This window comes from Photinus pyralis, unplaced genomic scaffold (genome assembly GCF_008802855.1).
Source record: "Photinus pyralis isolate 1611_PpyrPB1 unplaced genomic scaffold, Ppyr1.3 Ppyr1.4_LG4, whole genome shotgun sequence".
Classification (NCBI taxonomy): Eukaryota; Metazoa; Arthropoda; class Insecta; order Coleoptera; family Lampyridae; genus Photinus; species Photinus pyralis.
Genome location: NW_022170511.1, coordinates 27,884,336 through 27,909,041, shown reverse-complemented (window position 1 = coordinate 27,909,041; position 24,706 = coordinate 27,884,336). Strand labels below are relative to the sequence as shown.

General features: G+C 33.7%; 3 protein-coding genes across 3 annotated transcripts in view; 2 read left to right on the top strand and 1 right to left on the bottom strand.

The window, feature by feature from the left end:
* Positions 1–3,160: 3,160 nt before the first annotated feature.
* On the top strand, positions 3,161–5,023 carry LOC116169670 (fasciculation and elongation protein zeta-2-like). The gene is made up of 6 exons (XM_031485819.1): positions 3,161–3,641; positions 3,837–4,107; positions 4,155–4,405; positions 4,459–4,534; positions 4,588–4,653; positions 4,776–5,023. Exons 1-6 carry the CDS (start codon positions 3,534–3,536, stop codon positions 4,790–4,792), a joined length of 789 nt encoding a protein of 262 aa, XP_031341679.1. The 5' UTR covers positions 3,161–3,533; the 3' UTR covers positions 4,793–5,023.
* Positions 5,024–11,324: 6,301 nt separating this feature from the next.
* On the top strand, positions 11,325–12,540 carry LOC116168389 (serine/threonine/tyrosine-interacting protein-like). Its single transcript, XM_031484193.1, has 3 exons — positions 11,325–11,476; positions 11,676–12,126; positions 12,178–12,540. The coding sequence occupies exons 2-3, from the start codon at positions 11,705–11,707 to the stop codon at positions 12,458–12,460; spliced, it is 705 nt and encodes a 234-aa protein (XP_031340053.1). The 5' UTR covers positions 11,325–11,476; positions 11,676–11,704; the 3' UTR covers positions 12,461–12,540.
* A 1,656-nt stretch (positions 12,541–14,196) lies between these two features.
* The window catches only part of LOC116169507 (amyloid-beta-like protein), a 56,511-nt gene continuing 46,001 nt past the window's right edge, over positions 14,197–24,706 (bottom strand). The window contains exons 3-8 of the mRNA XM_031485622.1: positions 23,003–23,224; positions 17,629–18,008; positions 17,280–17,573; positions 16,707–17,222; positions 16,458–16,652; positions 14,197–16,342 (exon numbers count right to left, since the gene is read on the bottom strand). Coding sequence (XP_031341482.1) covers positions 16,082–16,342; positions 16,458–16,652; positions 16,707–17,222; positions 17,280–17,573; positions 17,629–18,008; positions 23,003–23,224 — 1,868 coding nt within the window. The 3' untranslated portion in view covers positions 14,197–16,081. The remainder of the gene's footprint in view (positions 16,343–16,457; positions 16,653–16,706; positions 17,223–17,279; positions 17,574–17,628; positions 18,009–23,002; positions 23,225–24,706) is intronic.

The following is a 24,706-nucleotide window of genomic DNA, read 5'->3' as shown; positions in this document are numbered from 1 at the left end:
TCTCATCAATATAATTATACAAATAAAAATTATATCTCGTGTTATAACTCTTACACTCATACAAAATAGCTTACACATTAATACAATTCTTTGACAACCCTTTAACACCTTAGGTTTTATTCGAGGTTTTATTATAGGCGTTTGCTTAGATTTTGGAAATTATATTACTTTTTTCCACATTTGTACGAAGCAATCTTGAATGTGGTGTTATAGTATGGAATTCAGCATTTCAAAAATACGAGCAAGAACGTATACGTTGTCTTTTAAAATATCTAGCATTACGCTGTAATGGATACGACCCTGCAAGAGGCTAACCACAAAATCTACTGCTAGAAAGTTAAATTTTTTACCCATAAGTAGCAAACGTAAAAGAATTAAGTGTGTCATTCTTGTATATACGCTCCCAAACGGTGGCAGGTACTATAGGAATCACCCTGTACATTACTATGGAATGAAATTTCGCTATACCTCCAGGTATTTCAAAAATTTTAAATTAACCTATTGCAAAACAAATCTTTTACAAAATTTGCCAATTTATCGAGTGTGTCATAATTATAACTTTATATGCGATACACGTACTAATTAAAAATTCCTTATAAGTATGATCCAATAATTTTTGCTTTTTCTTTTTTTCATTACACTAATATAATTTCTCCTATTTTATAACATAATACCCAACTATTGTATTTTGATTTATTACTTTATTTTGTTTATTGTATGATTATGAACAATTTTCTTTCGCCCCAATTATAACTCTATTATTATAATCAATTTAAGTTTCAATTTTGTTAATTTTTCTATATTTCTGCTCGGCTGTTATTGAACAATATTTGAGGTTGCCCTGTAGACTGGATAGTCTGGATAATAAATATTTTACGATGAAAAGTGGTATGTCCACGAAACAAACAATAAACCAAAACCATCAAGGGAATGGTTATTGCAATCTGCCAAGGAAAAGGATATGGTATACGGCTCCATTAAAATGTTTCGCCTTTTCCCAGGGGAAACAGTTACCAATTGATCTCACAATTGATGTTAAAAAGAAAAATCCTGTAATAAATGTATATAACGAGGTATACAATGTTTATTATAAAATACTTGCTTAATTCATATTATGACACTGTATGTCACCTCATTAAAGTGAATTGCACCTCTAAAGATAAAGCGTCATAGTTCCTTTTCACAACGAGAATCTCTAGCCAAAATTCTCGTTGCTCGCCTATAGCTTATCTTTCTGTGAAACTCTTTGTAATATGTAAATGAATATTCCCTGCTATTCCCTGACATTCTTTCAACAAGATCTTCTCATATACTTTAAAAACACTCAAGAATACTATAACTCGTAATAAGCTCATTTAACAGCAAGGAGATGAATTTTTATGGAAGGAAACAAGCTTTCTTCATAGTTTTTCAATTTTTCATCGGTATCAAACTTCACTGTAAGTCGAAGAATTGAAAAACAAATAAAATGAAACGTGAAAATGAAATTTAGCATTGATTATTGTTTTATTACAATTCAATTTCTTTTACATATGTCTATACCCATCGTAATTGATTGGTCCAACGAACTGTAATACTACCTACTAAAGGTCTAATAAATTCGCAATGTAAATTTGATCACTTTAAATTGAAGCGTACACTTGCCACTATTTTCCGCTTCCACGTTTCTCCGGCAGATTATTGAAGCTTAAACTCTAGTCTTTTTGTTACAACAAGACTATTACGTTGGTGATGTACGTAATGATTGCATGCAATAGCTGTAGCGTAACAGCTGTATTACATGTGGCAGAAAACGTTATTGATCTATAAAATTTTATTTCTTGAAAAATGTTCTCTCTACGGCGCCGTAAATCAATAAGAATGGCGCTGCGGATATTTCCTTAATGTTATAAGTCATTGTACCTAGCACAGGTTTCAGTCTGTCATATTAGAGCAGAATCCATTCTAATTTGGTTCGTGTTCCTAATTAACATTCAACACGTCGTACAACTTTAACTTTGTATGCTTCGGGTTTACAATCAGAAGTGTTTTTGAAATGTGTAACATGTAATAAAGATGCCAAAATTGTGAACACCTGCCGCACTGATTTCGCACCTGCTCCGGAAGCCTAATTATAATTCCTCCCTCTTAATTTTGGCTTATTTTCATTACGGCGCCATGCGGATTAAAAATGCCTTCATTCTTGGGGCTGCACAATGCACTACAGAGCAATATGAATCCAGAGGAATGAGGCATCTACCTGAGAACAGGTTCCAATGTAACAGCAGGTTGAAAAATGCAATTTTTTTCGATTTCTCCTTTGAATGATAGTCTAATTAAATTGATTATATCGATTTCAGGTTCAACGATTCCATTACATACAAACACTGGACGGTTCTAAATTATGAAATGAATCAGTGATTTGACATGGTAATCATACAGCGCTATATAATTATCCTTTTAAACCAAGCTCTAATAACTATTTTTTAACTTTAATAAATTTTGTGAGGAGTAGCGTTTATTCACTTCGTTTGCGAAGTTTAAATTGGTTTTATTATACCACTTAATTATCAAGAACTACTATGTAAATGACCCGCTAAGTTATTTGTATAGGCACCTTCATCTATTCTGCGTTTCAATCGTCAAGAATTTGCGAATAAAAATGTTAAAATGGGCCGTAAAAACTCACTGGACAGCTACCCTTATCAACACATTATGTGATGCGGTGTAATGAGTAGAATCAAAGCTATCTAAATCTTATCAAAGATCAAAGTTAATGACATTAGCCTCTTCCGTAGCAAGTGCAGTGGACCCTCTATTCTTTTTAATGATCCACATCCACAATGACTTGATACACTTACATTGTAAAAAGTATATGGCTGGTCATCCAACTGGCCGCGCCGTATAATTTCTAAACCTACACAATCTTATTCTGCTCTTCTAAAAACCGTCCCAGTCTCCAGGTGCTCATTTCAGACCAAATTCAATAGGTCCATAACTGCCAGGCCACAAATAGGTTTTTAGTGCAGATGTGTATTTCACCATCCACTATTCGTAAGTAACTTTCTTGTACCTACAGCAGATTGCTTGGATGTGGTCAAGGTGAACGTGTTATTTAAGTACCTCTACACCACTGAATGCATCTCGTCGTTTAACAAAAGGTCGTCAATCTCGCCAACTGCTTAACGTTCTTTACGAGTGAGACCAATTTTTCCGATAAGATTTGCATTGTTGTTCCAAAATTGGTACACGTCTAAACTTGATCTTAAATTCTAACGTCTGATGTATATTAAATTTCGGTCGTGCATCGTTGGCCACAATGTCTTCATATAGTGTTTCGTTTCATTGCTTGAAACAAAGCCAGCCGGTGGAACAATAAAAGAATCGTAAACAAACTCTTCATTTGCATTACAACCCGTTACAATTACATAAAAGCGGAATCCTTAAAGTTTCTTTAGTAGAGCAAGGGAAGGTCGTATGGAAATATCTATTGGCATTGACTGCTATATCTTCTACCTACTACACGCAACTAACGCATTTCTTTTTTTTTTAGAATGTGGTGGACAATTACCGGCAACTTCGGAAATATACTACCGATCGATTGGTCAAAGTCGTGCGCTCGAAAACTTCATATGCCTTCACTGAACTTAAATCAAAATGAAGTAAGTGGAAGCTGACTGTTAACATACCATTAAGTAGATGAGTAATTCCGTTTTTTTTAAATTAAATAAACAGTTGGTTTGGTAGTTAAATGCTCTTAATTGAACAAACCGCTGTTGTGGGTGACATCACCGAGTTAATGTAATTTATCATACATACTTTAAGGACAATACTAAATAGGAATGTACCCATTTCAGAATATTTTAACACCTGATGACGATTTGGAGTTAAGCTCGGAGGATGAAGCAGTAGCGAATGATTTAGATATGCACGCTTTAATTCTTGGTGGTTTGCATCAGGATCAAGAACCTCTGAAGACTGCAGACGAGGTCATTCGCGAAATTGACGATATGATGCAGGAAGAAGACGCATCTCTGGAGGTTTCGCCAGACTCAAGAGACACCATTGACACCAATGAAACTTTAGAAAAGGCAAAGGAGGTGTTGAGTTCACCGTTATACGAAGACAGTAGGTCAAAAATAAGCGTTTTAAAACATAATCAGGTCCTTTTGTAGAGCTTCGCGATCTCAGTTTAACCCAACTTAACGAATTGTATATGGAATTAGAAGTTTTAATTAGAGAATTTTCGGAGACGTTAATTACGGAACTGGCATTAAGAGACGAATTAGAATATGAAAAAGAGCTAAAGAACACATTTATTTCATTACTGCTTGCAGTGCAGAATAAACGACGACAATACCACGTTGAGAAGAAACGAAGTTCAAAAGGAAACGCCCTACGTCCTCCAAGTGGATTAGATCCAAAGGTTTGAGAGCAAGTATTATAAGTGAAACCTTTTCTAAAACCCCAATTTTTCAGTATTTAACCACCGTTATTCCATATCACCTAGATAGTGGCCCGCCCGATAACCAAGCCCTCCAAGTTCTTATTAAAAGTAAAAGATTGCAAGAAAGTAACTTAATTAAATAAATAACCTTTGATTTTTAGTTTTAAAGGCGATTAATGAAGATAGTCCTACTGTTCCAACCCTTTTAACAGATTATATATTAAAAGGTAAGTAGATTTAGGTTCAATATTTTAATTTATTTCAACAATTTTACCCCAATAACAAATCCACGCTACGAATTTTGTGAACTAGGTACATAAATTATTCCTAATCGCCCTTTCTGTTTCAGTGATTTGTCCTACATAGGAGAAATTGTTTGGTAACCCTTAGTAAAAGCACAGTATGTTACATGACAAATAAGCTGATGTTTACTCTAGGAAAGAAATTCGAGATACCTTCTGTTTTTTTTTAATTTATGCTAATTTTGTTATTCATTTTTTATATTGTTCCTCATGTATATTTCTTATTTTTTAAAAACGAAGTTGTAAATAGCGTCTGCTTCAGAATCTAGTCTAATTAAATAAGTAAGAGTCGTATGAATGTGATGGAAAAATACTTGCTATATTGCTGCACATATTTTGAAGTTTATTAATGCTGCTGATGTTCACAATATTGCTATGTTACTTTTAAGTGTTTATGTAAAAAAAGTGATATTAGTTTAATTTTTAAATGATATTTATTGCATAGTTAAATCCTTGCCATATTTTTTCAATGTAGCTTTAAATTTCCTAAACAGAAACAATTGTATTTGTAAGAACATCTAAGAAGCATGTCAAGTATAAATGTCTTAATGTTGTTACTACAATTTCTGTTCATGTAGAGTTAATTGATTCCTTAAATAAAGCTCTGGTTCAACACTTTACACCTTTATTTCAACTTTTTGCATTTTCAAGTCTTGGAAATTTGACATGAATTCCTGAGCACCTGATAGACATTTTCCCAGAGTGATTATACATATTAGAGAAATACTCGGCTTTATTTACCAACAAATCCTGAAAATAATGGGTAGGCCTCGTTTGCTTTATCAAAGACTAGTTGTCCAATTCAGGTGTTCGTAGTACCACTGGGCACCCTGTAATTTACCTATTAATTACGAATTGATCATCCAATCTAATGCGAGGGTCCTCAAACTTGAACTGCTGGCGAGATACCTTGTTAGACTGAGATCGATCGACACTGAGAGGCTGCAAGTATGTGTGATGCAGGATGGTTATGTAGGTAGGTAGGGTGTATCGTCGCGCAGGTATAAGTGTTACCGTTTATGTGCGGATAACCGTTAAAGTCCAGATTATCTAGTTAATCTGCAAATTATCTAGTTAAGTCAGTTAAATTGCAAAAAATGCTTTTGCTTCGCAGATTACCGCAGACAACAGCAACTACAAGTACTCGATAATATTGTCACCAATTTTCAAGAACATGTATCATCACATTTTTATTTTACCTATTGATTTTTCTGATCACAACATGCAAATAATATTACAAAAAAAATGTAAAAAGAGTCCAAGATTATTTAGATTAAGGCCTCATATTACTAAAAAAAATATTAATTCACTTACCAACACCTTTCGTATCAAAATTTTTTAATTTCATTATACACGAAACCCCAAAAGTGATAGCAACACTTTTTTGGGGTCTGTGTGCTTCAAAACGTTCAGAAAACGCAATATTGGCATATCGAAAATTTATCACCCAACAATTTTCCGTAAAAATGATTTGATTTAAGCATTTTTTAAATAAAAACTGATTAAGAACTGTAGGTAAAACTTCGTTACAGTACAGGTCTGCTTCTGATACTTTATGCTTTAGAAAAGCTCAAAAAACCTAAGAATTAAGACCGGTATAATAATAATAATATCCCTTTATTTTAAACTCAAACCGCCTTCATAAATATAAAAATAAAAAGAGATTGAAATTAAATGTCATGTTCTAAGCTAAAACTAAAAATTACATTTAACGGAAAAAAAATATACATTACTTGTATTAAATCAACTTAACCCACAAAATTAAATAATTTCTGATAGTCGACGAGAGACAAGATGTGCACGCTAAATGATAACATGTTGCATGCACATCATGCTAATCGTAGACACCCCCCTTAAAATTTATGTTTAAAAAATAAAATAATAATAAAATAATCTTTCTTTAATATATTTTAATTAAAAAATGTATGTCACATCTGTTTAAGTAAGTACCTATAAGCGTTATTGAATATTCAAAATGTATTAGTTAATTTTTAATTAATAATATATTTAATTGTGAACTGTAGCAGTACCTAAGCATTTTAATTTAATTTGTGTGTGAATTGTAAATAAATACCTGCTCATGCAGGATCGATACTGCCATACGTTAAAAGTACCTAAACAATTGCTTTAAAATTTCCCTGGGCGCAAGAGGGTGATCACGAAACGCCTCTCACGCTATATAGTGATAAAGAGATACCTATTTTTCTACTTCCACAATGACGAATTTTTATACCTTATAGTAAATTTTTAGGTTCTTCGACAGGTTTATTCGGTAGTGGTCATACACTGTATAGAAACAAACAAACAGAGCCAGTCGCACTTTAGCAGAAAATTCAAAATAAACATTTGGGACTAAAGTAGTTGATGGAAATGAAGGTGCACTTTCATTGATCGATTAACGCACACTAAAATGTATCGCGAACGGTTGGTTTACCTAATACATGTTTATTGAATAATCGATTAAGCACTTATAGAAACAACAAACATTTTGTTATGAGTAAATACTAATTTTAAGCTTAGCATAGGTATTTATTATTCGATATCGATCTATGGTACTATATTATAAAATGCGTTAGCAGCCTTAGGCGACTTGTAAAATGTAATTGAGCTAATGATGAATGATCGTAACTATAAAGTAAGTTTATGCATGACTAAATAATTATCATTACGCACTCGAATAATGGATCATGAGTAGGTATAAGTACTGCCGGGTATATAGGGTGGCACATCGAAATCTAATGAAGAAACAAAGCTATTAGCTACCTACGTGTAGTGAATTTTCCAAAACATTTGTTTCCTATAACTTATAATGTCTAAAATTGCAATCCTAGGACACTGTTTTCCCTCGCCAAACATGTAGCATGTGATTTATGGTCAGTTTTGATCATTCAGTTTCCAAGTGGAGGCAAACGCGCTCTTTGTCATCGTTATTAGACGATCTAAAACGCACGTTAAACCTATATTTTCTAAGCGCATGGATCACTAGGTTCTCTCATGTTGTTGACAGATTCAACATAAACGACATCTAAATGATGTAGATCTTTTTCTTGTATCTAGCCCGAACATCTTTCTAATGGGTGGATGGAGAAAATTTGGAATAATTTGGAAACAAAACAATCGAATAAAAAACTTAACATTCGTAATAAAGGCGATAATATATGACAATTATGTTTTTTCGATTTTAATAGTCCTTATGGACATTTTATGCCTTCGCATTCCTGTGGTGCTTCAAAACGTGTATTTCCGTCAAAAAAGTGGAGGGTCATTTTTTACCCCAATGCCTTAACAAGAATACAAACATGACATAATTTTTAATTTCTGATCGAATGACAGACAGAAATCAAGAGCGCAAAAGTGCACTTTTTATTTTTTGAAAGTGAAAGTGCACTAATAAAAAACTAAGCGAGAATTAAATTTCTGACTATAAATACTCCTGTCATCACTGACAGATTAACATTAATCAATAATCATAAGTAGGTAGGTATACCTACTATACCTATGATATATACAAATTGAAATTTTTACGATTTCGGGTAAAAACACTAGTGCTTTTAAAGATTGCTAAGTAGGTATGTTACTTCAAATATTACTTAAGACACTGCCATCTGTCCTTGGCTTGCACCTATCCTATCCTTTGTTTGAAGTTTTCACAAACGAGGTGGTTGTGCCGGTTGTTCGTGTGGTTTTTATTCAATGCTAAGGGACAAATGTTTGATTTAGGTAACACTTGTCTGTAGTATACCTACTATGTTGTGTTTGCTATAACCTTTTTCTGAAATAGGCAAAGTATGAAACTCTCAAAATGTATTAATTAATTAATATATACCTAGGTATCTATTACCTATACCTGAAATTCTCGGGAATTGAAGGCTTGTTTGAGCTTCCCGCATGAATTGGACATTTTTTCAGGCGGATTCTAGATCTTAAGGTCTCTGGAAAGAGCATAAGTGAACCTTCTTCGAGTATTTTTTTAACAACTTTAGTAAGTACATACTTCTCGGATACTTTTTCGACAATTCAGGAAAACAGAAGGTTATCTGAGGTTTTTTCATAACCCTCATAAGCAGTCTAATCTCGCAGGCATTTACTATGGCGTATTGAGAAGCTTTTTTAGTGCCATTCAATTCCAAAGATATTTATAGCCACAACTCATACTATAGTTTTAGTTTTACATGCGCCTTCATATAGCGTTTAGGCTTTTTTTATACGCATTGAATACGCTACTTAGAAAGTAAAAATTTATTAAAAAGGGAATAAACACATGATTTTATAAAAATGAACGCTATACGTCTTTCGCTATAGAAACCGTTGCACGTCATTGATTTGTGTATCAATTTCAGACATATGCTGCAACACTGCAACATGTACAAAAAAAAACAAGTGTGCGAAATCTATAGAAAACTTGTCTGAAATTGATTCATAAATCAATGACGTGCATCGGTTTTTATAGCGAAAGACGTATATCTACAATACGTGATTTATTATTAATTCATTGCCGTAATTCAGAAAAAAAGCAACTCTATCGGATAGCACGTCGAGGAAACCTCGCATGAAAGACTCTATATAGGTACCTATTCTAAAACGTATCTATACAGGGTGTCGCCCGGGAACAGTGACAAATTTTTCCTACTACTAAAAAAATCATAATTCGATAACGAAGCATTTGTGGACCCATATTCATAGGAGATTTTTGACTCGAATTCACATAATAAAAATGCAGCAAATTTTTGTCCCTTTCCTCGCTTAATTCCCTGTATGCGTATAGGTATGTACCTACAGCACTTATAATCTCATTTAGGTACGACATAGAATGTAGATGAAGGTTATTTTTAATATGCAAAAATTGTTCGTCACAATTCCGTATGTATTTTGGATTGAAAATGTACATGCCTCATATTTTTTGTTCCTAAACATCCATTAGGCATTACATCCAACTGGTAGGTACCTATTTTTATAGAATATCTAATATACCTACTTGACATAAAATATTTATACCTATTTCATTGAATTTCTATAAATTCAATGCCTACATCTAATATGAATGTACCAAAGATATCGAATGCTATTTGGGTTACCTACCTGCAAAGTGCAAATGTCTTGCAGTTTAAAACCCGTTTAATTAGTCGGTTTACAAATTTATCATCAGCGGCGTTAAACCAAATTTCCATTAGATCATAAGTAGGTATCAAAATTATAAAAATACCCATAGCCATGGAAGTGCCTAAATTATGAGACTAGTAAATAAATTGCAAATCATTTGTATTCCACATTTTATTTAAATTCCTATTTCCCATTTTGCATCTTAGGTAAATAAATACTTTCCGTCAGTGCATGCGGCGTTTTTAAACGTATCTTACCCACACCCCATCCCCATTCAAGGTTAGTAGAGAGAGTAGGTTGCCTCGTAACTTTAGAGAGACGCGTCATCGAGAATCCGGAAGTCCCATTTGATTGGTGTTTTAATTTTCGTTGACTTTGACAGTTATATTTGAACTGTGTATAAGTACTTAATTGTCAGACAGTGCTGAAGACTCTATTACGAATAAGTACTTATTATAATTCGATTGAATACTTACTGTCATTATAATAAGGTATTAGATGCTGATGGATGGAAATCTTTGTAGCGTTGTTATATGCAATAGCAGCCCCAACAAATCGAAAGCAAATGGATCGCAGATTCAGTTTTTTGCTTTTCCAAAAGATAATTCCTGTATTACAAACAGAATGGGTTATAAAGTGCAATGCAAAGGGGAACCTGAACCTCGTATGCAATAGACTGTGCAGTCTGCATTTCCCGACCGAAAACTAATTTTAAAGTGAAGAATAGTTATTGTACTAAATCACCAAATCACGCCGGTGTAAATTTCTTTAATAAGCTTCCAAGTGATCTGAAAACTATTCAAAATAAATGTATATTTAAGCGGAAGTTAAAAACGTTGCTATTCATTATTCAATTCCTCATTCTTACTGCACATCCTTAGTCTTAGTGTTCTTGTGTTTAATATTGTTCCATAGTGATCATTAATGGCTTTAATTTTTATGTATATTTTAATAGTTCTAGTGTTTGTTTCATGTTATGTTTATATATACACATACCTACACACACATTGTAAGTACCAAGTAATTGTAAGACGAGTGCAAAAATTACTATGTAATTACTTAGCACAATAAATAAAATGAAATGAAATGAAATATGAAGATGAAATGTAAGCTATTTTGAATATAGTGCGTTTAATATTTCGCTAGCATGTTTCTTTCTATATGCAATGCAGGAACTTTTCAGCACATCCATGTAACGTACCATTTCGATCCATTTTGCATTTTCTGAATTGTTCTGTTGTTGCGTCAATAATTAAATTTTATGATGTGGACAAAATGGGATTCTGGGTGACGTCATTCGCGTATTTTAATACTAAACGTTTATTGGCTGAAAGTTACGAGGCAACCTACTTCTCCCCATTAGCATTTGCCATATTGAATATCCGACTTGCCAATGGTCAACGCCATAGCAGGCCATGTACCAATCGGCGGATGTCTAGCCACAACCCCCAGTCTATTGTGCTGCCATCTTGCGATTTTCTAGGCGTAGTAGTTAAATTGAAGTGTTCCGCCTCCATGAATGTTTTACATAAATTTCAGTTTATCTCAAAAACTGCTAATATAAATCCATCAAGATTTAAATGAAATAGATGATTTCGTTGTATTTTCTCAAGGAGTTGAATATAAAAAATGCTGAGAACGTCTTAAGGTAATTTACCAAATATCCATAAACTAAAACAATTCTGGGACACTTGGAGGGTTTTCGTTTTTGATAGATTTTAGGATTATACTTCCCACTGACTGCAAATGTAGTAATTCACTATTAAATTCGGGTACGTCCCTATTAAATAAACAAAAACGATTTGGCGCCTTTGTTCTGTCATTTCTAACCTCAAATTTTGTTTTAGATTTTAATGCTTCTTGTTGGTAGAAGAGAATGGATATAGAATGTAGAAATATTCCAATACATTCACCAATAATACCTTGGAGTTACTCAATATGTTGGACAATGCAGGAAATTATTCCCGGATTATTCTTAGGACCTTATTCGGTTGCCTTAAAGAACTGCCGTAACCAACTATTAGATCAGGGAATTACTCACATTATATGTGTTCGTCAACCGATAGAAGCTCACTTTGTTAAACCACATTTTAATGATGCAATTTTTACATATTTAATATTAGATATTGTGGATATGGCCACAGAAAACATCATCCGATTTTTTCCTAAAGTAAAACAGTTTGTAGATGATGCTCTTTCTAAAAATGCTAAAGTTCTGATTCACGGCAATACGGGTACTTCGCGAAGTGCCACTCTCGTTCTTGCTTATATTATGGAAAAATTGGGACTTACCTGCAGGTAGCAATCCAATTTATTTTAATGTTGTGTACATTACTTCGTATATTTCAGGGATGCGTTCATGCTAGTAAAGGAAAGGAGGGCTTGTATTAAACCAAATGAGGGATTTTTTGCTCAACTGATCGAATACGAACCAATTTATAAGGCTAAACAAATTTTCGAACGTGGAGAGTCTTCCTCTGATCATCAACGGCACAAGCGTAAAAGTGAGCATCTTACTGAAATTGTCGATGTCGATTTAATTCAACCCCCGTCGAGTCCCGTAAACGGAGATCACGAAGATATATCGATGAAAGAATTAGAAATCTACTGTAGACAATTCAATTTGTTATGATAACTAGTTCAATTTTAGTGACAATTTGTGATGAATTTCAGGTGTATCTCGATGTACATAGTTACATATTTTTTTTGAAAGGTTGACTATTATTTACCTAACTAATAATTTAAATTAGAAAGAAACAGTATTTACTTACGTTTAACAAATATAATTAAGGGTAGTTACTATATAATTTTAAGCAATATTTTTTCGTATTATTCTTCATGTGTTGTTATTTAGTTTTATCGTTTGATCTAGTCAAATTGTTGTTATGAAGGTTCTTAACATCTAAACTAGTTACTTACAGTTAGGCAATTTGATAAGTAAAAATAATTTGATACTAATTCAATATACCTAAAGAAATTGTGCCTAAATCATTACCTTTAAGAGAGAATATTTTTGTACTTTTGTATCCAGTTTTGTTCCTAAAATAAATCATTTTTATGTATAATACTTGTTTCCATGACTGTGGGTCATACTGTTCAGGAAAGAGCAAAAGACTGGTCACAAGGATAGATAGTAAAAATAAGACATATCTATTGGGAAATATGTAGGTACATATTGCCCATTCTCACACTTCTTGATATAGTACCATACATACGAAAGAAAGATAGTTTGCTGGAGAGATGTAACGGAGGTTCGATTCCGAAACTGCGGAACTTCCGATTTATATTGCACTTTCGATTCCTATTTCGGTTCCGACAAATTTTAATCGAATGTTAGATCGGAAGTTGATGGACAGCGGCGGTGCGGCCACAATCAGTGCATTTGCGCACAAACACGTTTACACTTGTCGCGGGGGACCTCCTCACCCCTTTCCTTCTGTTGATTATCTTTTCACTATTTTTTTCCATTAAATTTGCTTCTTTTCGAGTAACTTGATTTGTTATATTTACATATTAGTACTGTTTCAGATGTGACATGTTTCTTTTGCCCGCGATTACGGTTCCGATAAACCAAATGTAAAAACTCCGCTTCCGAATTCGGTTCCGATATAAACACTTCCGTTACATCCCTACTTTGCTGGAATAATTAGCTTCCTAGTGCTACTCGCTTTTTGTTGATTAGATAACGACCAAAATCAAACGAGTGCCCTACTACAGAAATTCTGCATCTGAGCAGTTTGTAATGCTCTCATAAGTAAACAAATACCTTCGAACCTTAAGTGAGTTAGGGCGGTAGTGTAGTTTCCCGTGAGCTTCGCCTAGATTATTTCGGACGGGCATTGCTTGCGAGAAAGAAAGAAAAATAAATGGATTTTTTATGTTATGTAGAACATCGTTTTAAGTTTTCTGCTGACAAAATTATTACGCAAAGGACTGACATGAAAATATAAAATATTCACGCTTATTATGAATAATTCATTCAAGAGGTATTCTAAAACTTACCTATAAAGACTTATCCGCCCAAATCTACTTGTCTGCATGGCAGAGATTTTCGATCAGCTGTATTGGATACAACTTTATCACACATATTTTATTAGAATCTTTTTGCTAAAAACGGGAAATGGAATTTTCCAATTCGCCAGTGTTTCAATTTGACGAACTCAGCTTTCTGAATGACGTTTCGTAAAATAATGTATTTTTTATTACATTAAATTTAAAATTACATGGCCACAAAACATATAATACTATGCTAATTAGCTAATCTAATAGATTTTAAAATGTATGACAAATTACCACATTTTAGGGCACAGAAAAATGATACGATGAACATACCTATAGTATATGATTTGATGAAGCACAGATATTATCTGTAGATGACATGATCGTAAAGTACTCTAAAATTATGATGTTCGGATTTCTCCTGCACATAAAAATTTTACACACATTTCGAAGTTACACTTTAAATGAAATTTTGACTTTAGCAATTTAGCCACAAAATTCATTCTTCATTTCTCTTAACCAGTATGATACAAAATTGCAAGTTGATATGAAATTTGAATTGAAATTATTCACCACGAATACATTGTATTTCATTCTTAGCAACAATTCAATATGTCTTGAAATCCATGATTTTAAATTTAAAATAATAATCGACAATGCAATGCACAAACACTTTGCTACATATAAAACACACCCATTGTTTTAAAGAAAGATATACAAGTATTCAAACTGCACCACAGTCATTGTGCTTGCATTTAAAGAAAACAGTTTTAAAAAAAATGCCGTGTTTGTAACAAGCTGAGTTAATTTTTTAGTAAATGAAAAACGACTTTGTACAAAAAGCATTCTTTTTTTAGATTACACATGCGTTACATAATCTAAAATTATTTTATGGAGGGTCTACATTATATAGGTACCGTACATTTACCTACGCCTTGAGATATCGCAATGATATTTGCACTTTTCTACACTACTATTACGATTTACATCTTGTAACAACATATCATTACAATATCCGACTAATGTTAGAATTAGTATGATTACAATTATGCAAAGATGGACTCTCATATGCAATAATTTTTTTTAAAGCTGAAGGTAATATAAAAACTGTTCTCAGTTCTTATTATTTAATGCATATGATAGACTAAAAAATTATTTTTTGAAATTTTAAAAATATACTTAAATAACACTGTAGTTTATGTGTATGTAAAATTACACTATATCTCAATTATTATCAAGTTGCGTTAAACAGATTAAGTACATTTAAACAAGTATTTTACAAATATCGCACATCAATTAAATATTAATTGGAATGATCTTCTAGGTAGTTTTACAATATAATTAAGTAAATCTTAAAAAATATTAAAACAATTAAAACATGTGGCGGATATATATATTTCAGTAGTTACGTATTAAATTAGTAAAATATATTCGAAAAGACATATTCTAGCTATAGGTAGGTACTCATTTCATTTATTTAACAATGTTAAAGGCGGGGCATGCACACTGAGAGCACTGCGGATATAATGTCGTGGCCAGAGATTTTTCTGCAATACGGACTTGCAAGTTGATAGGATAATATACAGTTTCCAATATACTATGATTACTGAAAATTGTTTTTAGCACTTTGTTCTTGAGATACACCTTTGCATACATTTAAAACAAAATTCACCTATTGCTTTCATTTGTAAATATGATGGACACTTTAAAGCTATATGATATTAAACTATACTCGAAGTTTCTTCTCTATCGTCATTGATATGCTGCACCAGTGTATTCTCTTATAGCATATTTACTTCGCAAACAAAAGAAACAGCTTAAGTATCATAATACTGCATAATACCTACCACTGCAAAGGTGCTGTCCCTCAAAAAACTTGTATCTATTTAAAACCAATGAGCAATTTGGAATCGAATAATGGTTGTAGTATACAATGTAGACTTCATGTAATACTGACACGAATAAGTATAGCAATCAGAAAATTATTTGTAACTAACTATTGGACGGGTAATATAATGCGGGTAGAACAATCGTACTAGTAGTCGTTTAGTGTTTCTAAGCTTATGTCTTAAAATTCACTTCTGCAATTGTTTTAGTCATCTACCAGTTGTACCAGTATCCGCCACTATAAACTTTATTTTAAATATTAAACAATAATTAACATCTATTGTACAAAAAGGCTGCCAAGCAAAATAATATCAACCATATTATAATTTAAATTAAAATGTCCAAATTTGAATTATAAGAACATAAATTATTCTTTCACTTCAAAATATTTGTATGTTGGATTTTCGTATCCATTTATTTGCATATTGGCGACATGCCGCTCTTCCGGTGTCGCTGCTTGATCTACCTCTACAAAGCCTTGTCCTTGTGGGGATCGGGCTGACCTACGCCTTGCCACCGCGATTCCCACGACTATTGCTGCCATTAGGGCCATGCCGGCGAAGGCAAGAGTGAAGTACACACTTTTACCATCCCTATGGCCGTACACCTCTCGCCGAACTGAGTATGTCTAGAATATTAATAGGGATGACCTTTCGCGATAGTAAATTTACAAATTATGAAGTGCAAGCGAGGCAAGAAGGAGAAGTGTGCTTAAGCTAAAAAAGCATTCGGAATTTACTTACAGCTTCTCCATGACTAATGTCATGCGTCATCGCATGTGCAACACGTATCACATCCTGTTGATGAGCTACGGCAGCAACTTCTTCAACTGCCTGCTGAACAGCAGCATCATCCACTTCATGACGCTGCTCAACAGTGGTAACAGGATTGCTGATCATCTCTGACATTGTGCTTCCAGAAGTAGAAGATGGTGTAGTCTGCAACCGTTAATAAATGAATATAAAATTGTAAGTAAAACATGGTACACTCACTCTGTCTTCTGGTAATGATTCATTTTCCATATCTTCTGGATCAAAATTACTAATTTTTTTACCCAGCGCTTCTTCCACTCGTTTCTTTTCATCTCGCAACTCCATCCTTTCTTTCTTTCTTTGTTCTTTTCTAGCCTTTTCCTGCAATCGTTGTCTTTCTCGTTCCGCTTGCTTGCTTACCACTTCGGATTTGTATTTGTCCAAAATGGCCGCTTCGGCGTCTGTGGTCATCGCCAGAAGCGATCCGGGAGTTTCGTCTTTTGATCTTAGAGCTTGAATGTAATCGTCCATTAGTTGACCGATCTTCGAGGATAACTCCGGGTAACGTTTTAACATTTGCATGCTCTGATTCACTGTGCGATCTATGTCTGTTAAACGTTCCAGTGTTCTCGCTTGTTCCCGATTTGCCGCTTCCAAGCTACTCTGCAATAAGTGGCGGTAGTGCGTAATGGCATGCGCACGGTCTTTGTGAAGGGCGCGAAGTAATTTTTGTAAGCATTTTTGCACGCGGTGAGTCTGTAAGAAAATGAACAATTAAGATGAAATGTTTCAGGGAAAAGAAAATACATATACATTAGGTGGCTGGTCATTCAAAGCTTGCGTGTAACAGGTCATGGCCTCTTTTTTTCTTTGGTTAATGTGAGCAAGTACTCGCTGTTGATGCATGGCGGCCAATTGGTGTTTCTCAGCGTCGCCTTCTTCTTCTAATGCCTGAACAGTTTGTTGGAATCTCTGAGTCATTCTTTGTTTGAAGCTATCAGCACCTCGTGGGTCGCTAGATCTCATGTCTTGGTAACGTTCCTCTAAGTCTGACCAATCTTTCATAACTCGCGTTACCTTTTCTCGATGAGCCTCCTCTAAACGTTCCTAAAGTAATAATAGAACGTTAAATTGAAGTTCAACAAGTAGTTGCAACGCGTACCTGTGCTTCTTTATAACTTTGATGTTCATTTCTGGGATCGAAGTGGGTGAAGTATGGATCGGGTGTTGGCAACGGTGTAATTCGAGTAGAGGATACGGTAGATGATGGCGGCGCTGTAGATTTTGGCACATACGTTGTGCTGGAAGGTGTCGTGTCCCAATTTTGATCATTTTCATCGTAATCGTCATCGTCCTCTTCTTCATCCTCTACGCCGGGATCGTCGGCTAATTCGGTATCGTCACCAAGGTCCTCCAAATCATCTTTCTCTTCATCGTCATCGTCTTCTTCTGAATCCAACGATTCGTCGTCGGTATCTAGCAGTTCTTGTTGGTCATATTTCAAAACTGCCAAATCAATGGGTTTCTTGGGTTTCATGTTATCTACAAAGAAAAGAAAAGTTTCGTATACCTAATCTGCCTTCGTGACTGTTTCGAATACTTTCATAGAACAAACCATATGCATAATTCTTATATTTGTGAAAAAATAAATCATATTAGCCATAAAAAGGCACATACTTTCGTATTAGAATATACAATTTGCTTTATTGAATTATAAAGAGAACGAGCTAGTGGCTAGACTAGACCATAAAACTACTCTGAATATAAATTTCAGTTGAGCGTTAAATTAGATAGGGGTTATACGCAATATATTTAAGTCACGAATTTTGCTGATATAAGTTGTATAGTGCTCTGAAATAAGACGCGCCTCACATAGAACGACGTCTATTCTAAATTAAATTCTTTACTTGTTTGAAACGATGAAGAATCACCATTACATTACAATTGTATGTAGAAACAACCAAAACGTTCACAATAAGCTTGTACAAAAAAGCTCGACCTGTAAACAGATGCATCCAATTTTAAACTGTCAAATCAATACTTTTAATAACTTAATCGACAAATAGTTAAATGTGAATCCATACTCCAAACGAATTTCCGGTAAAATCACCTTCATATTCTACGTTCAAATTAGCGAATACGAAAAGAGACTGCCGTATACATGTTTAAAACTGGAAGCAACTTTGACAGTTTCTATAAACAACCCCCGGATAATTCAAAGAGATGCCCAAACTGATCTTTTGGTAACCTAAGAGTTAGAGAAGTAGTTTACATAAAGTTTGTCCCTACAGGCTGATTGTAAGTTAAAGAAAGTTATTGCGGCTACGTTTTCTTTTACGTACATTACTTACGTTAAAAGTATCAAAAAAAAATTACCTTGAAATACGCCGTTTCTGGTCTATTACAAAAGAGAAAGGGATAATATTTATAGACTTCAAGTATTTCGCATTATTTGGAATGATTAAATACCCCTCAAAATAGGTATGTATATACTTTGTATGTTTATTGTTATGTTATCATTTATTAAGGATCCTCAGATTCTTTATAGTTTTGTATGGTTGTCCGTCCTTCTGTCCGCTCGTTGGTCTGTGTTCACTATAACTGTTACCTTATGTCCCTAGATACCAGGGCCGTAGTCAGAGGCTCCGAGTGAGGGGGGTGTATGCAATAAAAAATGCCGACTTCAATAAAAATTCAAAATAATACATCGTACAACATTAAACGACGGCATTTTAACACTGCCCATTGTGACACTATTTTTTCCAAATGTATACTGTCTGCTATATCTTTTTCTGATTACTTAGATAGAACCAATAAGGCAGTTAGCCAATTATCCGCCATAGAGGAACGCAAATGATTTTTAATTAAACTATATAATAAATATCAAAGTAATAATAATTATTATTATTTTATTATTTGTCATTATACAGAGTGCTCTTTTTTCGCGGCTGTCATGGATATGGATTCTATTTTATTTCTATTTGCACGAAAACCGAGTCGAAGTGGGACGTTTAGAAGACTTTTACAGAGGAATTTGATAAATATGGCCAGAATGGCATAGAACATTTTTTTTGCGTTAGAGTCGCTAAATTTCATCTTATGAACTTTCATCAGAGTTATTTTTCTCTGACGTACCATAGCTTTTAATTTACTACTTTGATTTTACCAAAATACCTTATTATTCAATTTTCACGACAGTGCTTTAGAAATTGCAGCCAAACTCATTTGCGGATTTGCTTTTGTAGTTTACATTTATAATCAAGATAATTAATAAAAATTTTAAGTTAAAAGTAGTAATCTATCCAAAACCGATTTTTGTCTAAAAGACACTCTCGTGACAATTGAATAATTAAGTGTTATATTTAAAATGTAATATAGAAATCCATAGTAAATTCTTTATTAAAAAAATCTAAAAATTCAATGTGACCCCTACGTTCAAAACAAATTCAAAAAATAATGCCATAGTCTAAACCGCCCATTTCTGAAGTATAATAAATAAATAAATAAATAGGTATACTCGTTTTTTTTTAAATACAGAATTATTAAAACGCAGAATTCAGTTTTTTTAATTATTGAAACTAAAAGAGATATCCCACAAGTGGTTTCAATGATTGATTCACATTTTAAATTTAACTTTACCCCAATTTGACTATTAGTTTTCAACATAAGAGATCCCATCGTCAGGCGCTAAAAATGACCACCCTGTATACTTATCTACCATCTATTCCTATCGCAACTTTTAAACCCATGCAAACATAACGGCTAGAAAAATTTGCGGAACATTTTTAAGCGACCTTTAACCATGAAAGGTAATGGATCTACATCCTCGTAATATCAATGAGAGTAATAACCAATGTTTCTTCATTTTGCGTGGAAGGGGCGGCTACGAAACGGTTTTCCGGCTTACCGGCGTATTTTACGCAATTTTTTTCCAATATTAATTAAATTAATTTAATTTGAATAGCGATTTGCCGAGTGCCGACTAACTGAAGTTTTGCCGACTATGGTCACGCGTTAGGGGGGGTGTGACACCCCCATACCCCCCCGTCAATCCGGCCCTGCTAGATACTTTCTAAAGGTTTTAATTTTTGTTCATCCGTCCGTCCGTCATATACAATGTTGAGTACAATGTTCTGGTAGAACAATAAAATCCTAAAGTCAAGGAAATCTTTATATCGTTTTCGGGTCTCTTAAATACCTTCCATTAAACTATTTAGACCTTTTGAGACACTTGCATGCCCACATTCTAGACTATCTTAGAAACTCTATAAGTAAGTAAGTATAAAAAGCGCTGGTAGGAAGTGGAAAGATCGGGAAAGGAACTAAAACGCGCATGAAAGTTTCTAAAGAGCTTAGAAATGACGACTAACACGCTCTTTTAGTAAAATCTAGAGTGTGAATTCGAACACTAAAGTCAGAGTACTAAACCCCCCTTCGCCTTCATGCAAAAATATAAATATTGGAAAAGAAGCTATTATTCGAAATTATTCTTGGGGTAAGACAAGGATCTTTAATTCAAGTGTCTATACCGGAACGTTATTTTTACACTACAAATGGCAACCGCCGCCGCAAAAGCTTTGAATTTAAAAACAATTGGAATAATGAAAATTAGTCATTAGGGGGGTACAATTCCTACATGAAATTTTAAATGGGCTAAATTACACTTGATGAAGCCCCAAACCCAATACAAATAGCCACATTAATTTTCCATGACGTAGTCATTATTCGGGACACTGCATTTGCGGTATTCTCTACCCTATACAGCGCAAATTATAACTTACCTAGTTTGAAACCCTCACACAAATAAAATGCAATTAAAATTTTAATTGAATTAGGCACACACTTTGACCATTTTCTGTAAAAACGAAAAGAATATAACGTGAAATGAAAATGTTAGCGTTGTTAATTTAATATACCAAATCGATTACGGTAATTAAGAAAAAGATAGAAGGGGGAAAATTATATTAGCATAAGGTGGTAAGTTTCCAATTGAAGAACTTTTCAGTTTTATGCTTTGCAACCACAGTAATAACACGCGGATAAATTTTTATGAAGATCCGAACGCGCTTAGGCTGAACAGTTTCTTTAGGAAATCATACTTCTGTCTGTCTGCCTGTCCGTGACTGTTAACAGAGTAACTGATTTGCTAAATTTTCGTTAATACATCGCTTAAGTCAGCCGCTCCAATAGGTTTGTAAATTAACAAAATCGGATTGACTATAAAATTACTGTTTTGTACAATTGTAAAATCTCAATATAATTATTTAGACAATGTAAGCCTGGATGCCAAAGTCGTCAATTTGATGTAAAATGGCACCGTGAATTTCAACAAATCATATCAAAATCGTACTTATGCTGTAGGTACATTTTAGTTGAGATGGCCAAAAATTCAATATTATATTGTTATCGCATTCCACCCCTTGCTCAAAACTGCATTTGAAATTATGGAAATAAAAAATAATAAAAAGGTCATATGACTATTTTTAGCATCAGCACCACTACCTAAGCCTTTTTCAATGATACAGGGCTCCTTATAGTAAATATTTACCTAAACACAAAATTTCACTTAATTTCTATTATTGGTAACTACGTAGCTGTGAATTCTACGTTAGAAGCAGCATTAATAATGACGCAATTTTATTCAATTACGTGTATAATTAAATCCTTATTTTCGCTATTAATGATTTCATCTGTTACAGTTTTAATTAAATTCAATCAATTAACTGATCATCAGGGTTTTCTTTTAACAAAACAAAGCTGTACTTTTACAACAAAATCTGTGCAAGAACCCCATTGAAAACTTGCCCCCTATAACACGAAAATAAAACGAATGATTATGGCACGCCGAAAGAAAAGCATTAGTTGAGTACGTTGCTCATTCAAGTTCGTATAAAAAGGCATTACCTACTAAACGTTCACGTGTGGTAGAATTTACCACACAATTTATGTTTGGTCCGCTCATATGCACTATTTTGAGTTAGAAATTTGCATTGCATCACCTGTCGAAAAGCATTTTTGAAACGTTATAATGTTTTCCATTTCCATAGATCTTTCTATGTTTATTTTCTTGTTTATGTACTTTGACCAAAGAAAGTAAAATAAAGTTACATAAAAGAAACGCCGTTGAATTAGACACAGGAGCATCGTAAACATTTTGGAAACTACATTAACTGTTTTATACAAACACACGCCTTCTTCTTCATTCGGTAATATCAGGGTAATACATTTTTAATGTTAACGAACTGACAGCACGCGTGGTTATTTCACTTACATATTTAACGATAAATCTCAAAGGTATAATCTCCATTCGTAGAATAAAAGTTTCATTTGAACGCGACCTATAATTCGGTACCCGACTAGCATGAAGCAATTTATTTGGTGGCAGACTTGTGAGGGTAGTTGATGGATACGTTATTAAAATAAGAGCACGGTCACGAATAAAAACGATAAACATGCCAATTTATTTTTTGATCTATTTGTTGATAAAACACGCTCTTTCCTTCACGCAAATTACGAAAGTACAATAGAACCTTTACCTTTCAGATGTTTTGGACAACAAACGAATTCAACTCCACTGAAGAGCGAAATTCCACAGGGCAGTAACATCGCAAACGATCGCAATTGCAACCCCCTTTCTTGACAAGCATTGGCAGCCGTCGAATTCCAGCGTCCAAACGTCCAACAGTTGCTTTGATTATGGATGTGATCGAAAAGGCAATTCTCCGGCACTAAAAGAGCGTCCGATTGGAATGGGCCCTCTGCAAAGAAACATTATATGAATTTTTTAATCAAACAACGGAAAATGTAACGGCCGTATGATACCAGTAATAACGCATTAATATTCTTAAATCGTCGCTCGATTCGTGTACAGAACTTTAACCGGTAGCTGAAGTTACAAGGGGTAATTTCTAATCCCCATTGCAAGGATGTAATTATAGCATCAAGATAGATTTCACAATTATGTTTTAGTACAATAGCACTTCCATACGTATCGTGCAAAAGTATTAGGTGCAATCTTGCTGATGATAATAGAAAAAGAGAAACTATTAATATACTTTATGGATAGTTTGAAATTATTTTGACAGGCATCATCTCGCTATTGTCAAGTTATAATTACCTACCTACGTCGAGCTTAAAACTATTGTGTGCAATACATTGCCTTACACGTTAGTTCGTAGCTGTAACAGACATTCAATTAAAACTTTACTTATTCGCAAGAATTTTTTTAATAGAGATACGCTGGTAGAATCGTTATGTGGTTAATTCGTGCGTGGATTTTATTCTTAGTTAAGACACTCTTATCTTATGTGCTGGATAAATGTAATATCTGTGCATATTATACCTACACGTACTTTATTTAATGCATTAAAGGTACCTAGTTGAAAGAAAATAATTAAAAAAATTAGATCTGAATAAAGTAAAGTATGTAATTGCAAAAAATGATAAATTTTGCAACCAAATATGGAACCATAAGAAACGTTCAATGTGGCTTTTTAAAGAGAAAACAACCTTTTCAGCAATACACAGAGTTTTAGATACATTATTAAATAACAATTTGGATAAGCGAAATAAATGTATTGGGAATGTTTTTGGACCAAGCTTTTGACTTGGTGGATCATAAATACATTTTTATTAATATTAATTTGAAAATTCTAAATGCAGTTAAGTGAGTTACTCAGTTACGATGAAAATAAGGTAGATCCCTCGGTAGATCCGTACTTGTCTCAGCGAAAAAATCATCGCAAGTAACCTCCTAATTACCACCATAATTAAAATTAGTCCTTCCCCTTTTCCAGTTTTCTTTAATTACGTATTATTAATACATTCTAGAAGTGAAACCAGTTTAGACCACTTAATTTTGAAATAATTTGAACTTTAAAGTGAAAAACGAATTTCTGTAATTTTGTGAAGAACGTCCTTCTCTTCAAAATAAGTACAAAACAACTGGAGATACGTAAAAAATACTACAGCATCCAATTGGAGCTTTTTTAATTCCAAACATTTTCCTCAACGCCAATTTTCTGTATGTTCCAAAGCCTCTAACAATCAGTACTCCACTTATCTGAACCACATTTTTCTCACCTTAAGCTTTAATATGCAGTTTTGTGGGTTTTGGCAAAAAATGGTAGTTTCCACCCTAAAAAGTGAAGAGTGCATCGGCATAATATAGATTTTGAAGTGGAGGGTAAGTTCAACTTCGCCCAAATTTTCATGCAAATCGATGCATTTTGAAAAAAATG

What these genes read in the sequence shown, in the direction of transcription:
- LOC116168389 (XM_031484193.1), top strand. Translation starts at nt 11,705, where the DNA reads ATGGATATAGAATGTAGAAATATTCCAATACATTCACCAATAATACCT. An exon ending in AAATTGGGACTTACCTGCAG is followed by an intron (nt 12,127 to 12,177) that starts GTAGCAATCCAA and finishes CGTATATTTCAG; the next exon opens with GGATGCGTTCATGCTAGTAA.
- LOC116169670 (XM_031485819.1), top strand. Translation starts at nt 3,534, where the DNA reads ATGTGGTGGACAATTACCGGCAACTTCGGAAATATACTACCGATCGAT. An exon ending in CAAGTGGATTAGATCCAAAG is followed by an intron (nt 4,406 to 4,458) that starts GTTTGAGAGCAA and finishes CCAATTTTTCAG; the next exon opens with TATTTAACCACCGTTATTCC. An exon ending in CCTCCAAGTTCTTATTAAAA is followed by an intron (nt 4,535 to 4,587) that starts GTAAAAGATTGC and finishes TTTGATTTTTAG; the next exon opens with TTTTAAAGGCGATTAATGAA.